Source organism: Rana temporaria, chromosome 11 (assembly GCF_905171775.1).
Source record: "Rana temporaria chromosome 11, aRanTem1.1, whole genome shotgun sequence".
NCBI classification, from domain to species: domain Eukaryota; kingdom Metazoa; phylum Chordata; class Amphibia; order Anura; family Ranidae; genus Rana; species Rana temporaria.
Window position 1 is genome coordinate 24,005,439 of NC_053499.1, and position 7,789 is coordinate 24,013,227.

Genomic DNA, 7,789 nt, shown 5'->3' on the forward strand with positions numbered 1-7,789 from the left:
GTGCTCATGGCAGAGAGCAGTGACTGTCAGTCACCGCTCTCCACTCTGCTCCTCTCCAGTGCTCACTGAAACACCAAGTGGTGGGGGGTCAGCTCTCAGCCATAGCCTATGCAGAAGCTCTTTCACTTCAGCTGATAGCAGGGAATAACACCCAATCGACTGATTGCCGGTCACAGAGCGAAAGTAAGTGCACTCCTGTGACCCACAAAAGTATGACCAAGAAAGCTTTGGTCACATATTCTTTTTTACGTTTTCGATGCTGTTGAAGGGCTTTCCCTGCTTACTTATAGACTGTCAATGTTGAGCTTTTGAAAATGTTAGCTGCCTGGCTGTCATTGTCACTGATCCAGAACAGATTGCATATCTCCATTTCTAGACTCCACTTGGAAAATGACATCTGTCATTTAGGGCCAGATCCACAAATAGCGGGCGTAACTTAACTTTTCTCATTTAAGTTACACTGCCGCAAATTGTCCAAGTTAGTGCCCGATCCACAAAGCACTTACCTGGAAATTTGCAGCGGTGTAACTTAAATCTGTCCGGCGCAAGGCGGGCCAAATAGAATTGGGCGAGTCCCATTTAAATTAGGCGCGCTCCCGCGCCGGACATACTGCGCATGCTCCGTCGGGTAAATTACCCGACGTGCATTGCGCTAACTGACGTCGCACCAACGTCATTTGCTTAGACGGTAACGTAAATGGCGTCCAGCGCCATTCACGGACGTCTTACGCAAACGACGTTGATGTTTAAATTTCGACTCGGGAACGACGGCCATACTTAACATGGCTTAAGAGAACTAGGGCTCAGCCCTAGTTTTACGCGGCGTAACCCGACGGAAACTACGTAGATTTAGATCGACGGGACGTTCGGGGATCGCCGTAAATCTTCATTTGCATATTCTACGCCGGCCGCAATGGCCTTGCCACCTAGCGGCCGGCCTAGAATTGCATCCTTAAGATCCGACAGTGTAATTCAATTACACCTGTCGGATCTTAGGGCTAGCTATGCGTAACTGATTATATGAATCAGTCGCATAGTTAGAAACAGAGATACGACGGCGTATCAGTAGATACGCCGTCGTATCTCGTTTGTGGATCTGGCCCTTAGTTTCTTTGCTTGTCTCCTCCTACACTGCTCCCTATTAGTTGCTTTACGTCACGGCACATCGACACTGTGATATTCTGTAAGCAATGGCAGCCAATTACAATTCAGTTATGTTTTCATGGGTCTGAACTATATAAACTGCAATGTACATTTGGTTGATACGGAATACTGCAGACCATTTCTGTTTGAAACATGGGCCTCGTGTTTTGGATGTAGAAACCCAAAAGCAAAAAATCAGTCTGTCCCTTTTACGTTTGTAGTGCAGGTCTGAAAACAAAAAGGGAGAAACTGATTTGTTGGTAGCTGGGAACACAGGCCCTTCTTATTTCAGATTTTTTTTTTAGTGCTGTTAGACAAAGAGCTCATAGGTGTGATGGGTCTTACGTCCTCACGTTGAGCCCATTGTGGTAATGAGTTCAGCTGTACCCATGCCTTGCCTGTGACCCCCCTCTGTGGATACTGCCCCCACCGTGCCCCACAGTGACAGCTGCTGGTACAGAGGCAATTGGTAGGGGTGTGAGGCTTGGAGGGAGGGAGGGGGGGGGGGAGAACGGGAAGTGTTGGGAGAAAGGTTAAGACAGAAGCTAAGGAATTCCAGACAGCTGCAGGCAGCTCCAAACCCCCCCCCCCCCCCTTCCCCAACAGCTACAGGTTTTAATGTGCATTCCATACACAGGCTGGTACTGAGACTGCTTTCCTCATTACTAGAGATGGGACACTCTTAGAGCACGCTCTGCAATCACCAAATCATTGCCCTTTTATGACCGAAAATAGTATTTATTTTATTTTTTATTTATTACAGGTATTTATTTAGTGCGGCCAATTTACATACTGTACACTCCGGTCCCTGCTCTCAAGAAACTTACAACCAAAGGTCCCTATCTCATATGCTCACATAGGGTCAATTTAGACAGGGGCCAATTATCCCACCAGCAAGTTGTTGGGAGTGTGGGAGGAAACTGGAGTACCCAGAGAAAAGAAACCCATGCAAGCACAGGGAGGACATGCAAACTCTATGCAGATAGTACTAATCAATTGCCTTCCATTCGTCAATCAGAAAACAAGCGGGCACAGTGCAAATTCCTCTATGGTTTCATGTTGGAGCAGGTTATTTGCTTTAACCACTTGTCGACCACACTATAGCCGAATGACGGCTACATCACGTGACCGTATTTTTTTCAAAACTGAATGTGGTTCGCGGCAGTGTTGTGCTCTACTGTATAATCCATTGTGGTGCCATGCACAGTGAATGGCAGCGCAATGCACAGTGCAGGTGCCTTACCATAAAACATATTAACACGTATTTGATCGGATCGCACTTTGCCTCAACACACAAGTTTGAATGCTGATGATCATCTCTCAGCCTTCAAAAAATACAAGGCTGAGGGATCATCATCAGCATTCAAACTTTACAAAGAATGCAACAAGAAATGTAATGGCATACAATGCCAAGCTGCTGCAAACAAAGCAAGCACAATATTGACATGCATTAAAAAGGGGATTAACTCCAGAAATAAAACGATAATTCTCCCGCTCTAAAACACTCTCGTCCAGCCTCACCTGGAGTATGCTGTCCAGTTCTGGGCACCAGTCCTCAGGAAGGATTTACTGGGAATGGAGCGAGTCCAGAGAAGGGCAACAAAACTAATAAAGGGACTGGAGGACATTATATATGAAGAAAGGTTACGAGCACTGAACTTATTCTCGCTTGAGAAGGGATATGATTTAAATTTACAAAGACCATAATGGTGCCCCCCCAATAGGGATAAAACGTATCCACGAAAGGGAGTTTAATAAGACACATGACCACTCATAAAAATTAGAAGAAAAGCGGTTTAACCTTAAACTACGTAGAGGGGTTCTTTACTGTAAGAGCGACAAGGATGTGGAATTCCCTTCCACAGGTGGTGGTCTCAGCGGGAAGGATCGATAGTTTCAAAAAACTATTAGATAAGCACCTGAACGACCACAACATACAGGGATATACAATGTAATACTGGAATACAATCACACACATAGGTTGGACTTGTGTCTTTTTTCAACCTCACCTACTATGGCCCAGATTCACAAAGGAGTTACGCATAGATAGCCCTAAGATCCGACAGGTGTAATTGTTTTACACTGTCGGGTCTTAGGATGCAATACCGCGGCCGCCGCTGGGGGGAGTTTGCGTCGTAAACCAGCGTCGGGTATGCAAATTAGGAGTTACGGCGATCCACAACGGTTTTTCGCGTTCGCTACGTCGCCGCTAGTCTAGTTTCCCATCGCAAAGTTAGTCGTCGTTTTTGGTGCCTTAACTTTACACAGCACACGTATGTGCTGTATAAAGTATGGCCGTCGTTCCCGCGTCGAAATTTTAAAATTCACGTCGTTTGCGTAAGACGTCCGGGAATACGGAAGTACGCTACGCTCGTCGCCGATCGAAAACATGATGTCACTTCGCGCAAAGCACGGCGGGAAATTCAAAAGGGAGCATGCGCAGTAGGTCCGGCGCGGGAGCGCGCCTAATTTAAATGGCACACGCCCCTTTGAATTACGCGGGCTTACGCCGGAGGCCGCCGGCGTAGGTTTTCATTGCAAGTGCTTTGTGAATCAGGCACTTGCGATGAAAACTTGCGGCGGTGTAACGTATCTACGATACGTTACGCCGCCGCAGTTCTACGTGAATCTGGCCCTAAGTAACTATGTAATGGCCCTTCAGACAAATTATGATTAAAATCAATGCAATATATCAAAGTCTTTTTTTTTTAATTATAGTTACCGTCGGATCTTTTTCAATAAAAATATTGAAATATAAACCATTTTCTGATTTCTGATCCTACAGCTTTGGTCGGCGATACATCGGCGATACTGCACCCCAGCCCTAGTCTCTCAGTGTGCCATTAATACTGTATCTCATCCTGGTACCTCAATGAGCAGCTGGTGCAGTATAGATACTCCAAACCCAAAACACTAATTGAGGGATCTCCTCCTTGTGTTCTCATTGAACCAATAATGCTTCTGCAATATAAAACTGCACCTCCACTCCTGTTCCTTGGTTACTTGACCCTGTACTCTATTGCAGGTCTCTTACTATCCACAGTCCAGACTGTGCAATGTTCTACAGTCAATCTTCCAGTTTCCTGTTCTGCTGCTGGTAATGCAATGACTCATTTTCATGGAGATACAATAACTGTAGGATGAGTGTAAAGACCGCGGTGTGCCAGCATGGATGAGGAGAGGGATGGAGCTGAATTTTGGCAAATAGTGCAATGATTCAAGTGCCTGTCCCACATAACACTAGACAGGCTCTCCGCTGTGCGCTCTAATCTCTGCTCTGCGTTCTTCAACTCGCCTTATTATTGTTTTCTTGGGATTCTTCTCTAATTAGACTTAATATCTCCCTTTCACAATTATGCAATCAATCACTGTTTAGTGTCAAGCTGTACATTCTCTATTTTATCATGTTGGCAAGCAGCATCGCGTCGAATAATGTTCTGATTTTACCATCTGGCAAAGTTACAGGGGATTGCATACAGTGCCAGCATCTGAATTATTATTGTACATGGATTGTTCTAAAAGTAGAACAAGGTTTTTAAGGATATCAATAAACTATAGGCAATCTAGATCACCTATGACTTATCAGTATACTTAAAGTGGGTTGTACAGCCTGGGCAAAAAGAATTTGAATTAAAAGTCAGCAGCTACAAGATTTGTAATAGGACTTTTAATATCAGGACACTTCCCTGTCCAGGGAACCAGCGCCGTCCTCACCTGGGGTAGTTCTTCACTAGTCTCCAGGTTCCCAGCACCAGCATTTTAACTGTGGGCAGCTGGATATGCAGCTTTCGCCTTTACCGCTGAATGCGCTTCGTGAATGGTCCTGCAGCCTTCTGGGACCTGTGACATGTCCCGGAAAACTGCGGGGAGGGTGGGGAGAAGGAGATCTAAGTGGAATCTGGTACCTGTCAAAACCTGGTACCCGCCCCCCCCCCCCCCCCCCAAAAAAAAATCACATTGCAGATATGAGAGAAGAGGGGAGGAATTGACGCAGCTGTGGGTACAGATGGACAATTTTTAAAGAACCCCTGCCCGCTTTAACTGGGGAGAGGGGGATGCTGAACATGTTATACCCTATATACGGGTGTAACATGTTAAAAAAGTGAGCTTATCCTTTAAAAATCCAAACACAACGTCCTCTTTTCTTTCAGGCTTGACACTGATCGCCACTCCTATTCTTCCAGTCTTGACAAAACCAATTCTTCTCTATCTTCCTGTCTGGAAGCCCTCATTTCTCTGGCTCAGCAATGGACACTAGCCCACATCATCTGCTCCAAAAACAGCCTCTCCCCCTCATGTTTCTGGCTCGGCAAAGGACACTCCTCCACAGCTTTTGGCTCAACAACTGCACTCTCCCTCATCTTGCTAAATAAATACTACCCCCTTTCATCTTCCTGGCTCTACAACAGCAACTTCCCCTCATCTTCCTGGCCCGACACTGGCCACTTCTCCTCTTCTTCCTGGCTCGACACTGGCCACTTCTCCTCTTCTTCCTGGCCCGACACTGGCCACTTCTTCTCTTCTTCCTGGCCCGACACTGGCCACTTCTTCTCTTCTTCCTGGCCCGACACTGGCCACTTCTCCTCTTCTTCCTGGCCCGACACTGGCCACTTCTTCTTCCTGGCTTAACAATGGCCACTCTCCCTAATTTTTCGGGCTTGACACTAGCCTTTCATCATCTTAACTTTATGCACCACTCCCCCCTCATCTTCCTGGCTCAACACACACGACTCTTCCTTATCTTCCTGGCTCCATGCAAACTTCTCTATACTATCTTCCTGGCTCCACACACAACTCCCTCTATTCTTCCTAGCTTGACAATGGCCACACTCCTTAATTTTCCTTGCTTGACACTGGCCACTCCCCTCTCTGCACCCTCCCTCATCGTACTTCATCGTACTGGGTTGACACAGACCACTCGCCCTCATTATCATAGCTCAATGCATTCCACTCCCTCTCATCTTCCTGGCTCAACGCAAATGACTCTCCCTCATTTTCCTGGCTTGACATAGCCACTCTTCCTCATCATCCTGGCTTGTCACCGACCACTTTCTCTCATCTTCCTGCCTTAACACTAACCACACAGCCAAACAGCATTGCCATTTGGGAAGTCCATATTCCTTTGTAAGCTGTGACTTACATCTCTAGCACATGACATTTCTTTAACTGCTGGTAGCTCAGTGATAGGTCCAGATAAGTATATTCATCTGCAGAGGTCTTCAGCAAAGTGAAGCTGCTGTTGCTTTGCCCTATATGGACAGATCACTGACTTAAGCAAAAAACAAAACCACTGAAAGTAAATTTTTATGTTGCCTTTTGATAACATTCTTCATCTATATCTTGCAGGGGGACACCCCAAAAAGCCGAGCTGAGAAGGCCAAGGACCCTGAACTTGCTGCCTACCTGGAGAATAGACAGCACTACCAAATGATCCAGAGGGAAGACCAGGAAACAGCTGTGTGATGGGAAACCTGAACCCCACAATAAAGACTTACTTCATAGAGACAGTCCTAACCTTCCAGGTTCCCTTAATGTCGGCAGAACTGCACCTTTTTTTCCTTTTTCCTTTTCCCCTTACAGAGAAGCCTTACTGTACATTTCCTCAAATCCCCACCAACTGTACATGACACCTTCTAGGACTACTGGATAAGAGTTTGGCCTTTCCTCTGCTGGAAGTTGGTCATCTTTGCGAACCATAATGGGAAATATCCCCCAACCTCACAAAGCAAATTTCAAGCTCATCGTCCCCTAAAAATGTGTTTCTTTGTTAATAGGCCTCTTGCCAACATGCTTCCATTTTCGATACCTACTCCTTCTCAGTGACCTACTCACTGTGCTTACCCCTCTATATTAGCTATATTTTTGTATCCGTTTATTTAGATGCCCCCGAATATTTAATAACAGGTGTTGTACTGTCCTCCATTTTGTTTTTGTTCATGTGACTTGACTTGTGCTAACCCTCTATTCTCAGATCCCTTAGGGCACAAGACTTGTCATGTTCTTGCACATTTAGTCTTGGCAATTGGGGCTAGTTTACATGTGGTCTTTTTATGATGATGTCTGAATTACGGTTGCAGTCATCAAAATGTTTTATGTATAATATTTTTTTAAATCCTCATTGTGGAGTGTTGTGTTGAACTAGTTTTATGTTAAATTGTGTGTGTGTGTGTGTGTGTGTGTGTGTGTGTGTATGTATGTATGTGTATATATATATATATATATATATATATATATATATATATATATATAAATATACTGTAACCTTTAGAACCGAGATAGCTGCCGAGAGCCTATTTAAACAGTTCCTGTCTTGTCAGATTTAAAGTAGGTAACTTGTGGACTGGTTAGTAGGTTTAGAAGGTTTAGAATATGCCTCGCAAGAGGCACTTTGTATATATTTTCTGTAACTAGAATATTCCTACTGCCCAGGGTGTTACTTCAGTGTTCAGTTATGTGGATTCATTGTTATTTCAGGACATACATTTCTGTCAGCTGAACGTAATCTATCAGTATACATTGACCATCTTGTGAATTTTTTTTTTACTGGTTTGCCAGTTAAATGTACCCATTCTCTAGCTACTTTGGAGCAGGAATTTTATTGGGCTGTGATATTGTACAGATTTAAAGATTGTGGAAACTGTTCCCA

At 44.9% G+C, this 7,789-nt stretch overlaps 1 protein-coding gene across 4 annotated transcripts in view; it reads left to right on the forward strand.

Annotated features, from left to right (window-relative positions):
- Nucleotides 1-7,269, forward strand: part of LOC120917125 (diacylglycerol kinase zeta-like) — a 274,751-nt gene extending 267,482 nt beyond the window's left edge. For all 4 annotated transcript variants that reach the window (XM_040328180.1, XM_040328181.1, XM_040328183.1 and 1 more), the window contains one exon: nucleotides 6,490-7,269. In XM_040328180.1, coding sequence (XP_040184114.1) covers nucleotides 6,490-6,606 — 117 coding nt within the window. In that variant the 3' untranslated portion in view covers nucleotides 6,607-7,269. The remainder of the gene's footprint in view (nucleotides 1-6,489) is intronic.
- The last annotated feature ends 520 nt before the right edge of the window (nucleotides 7,270-7,789 follow it).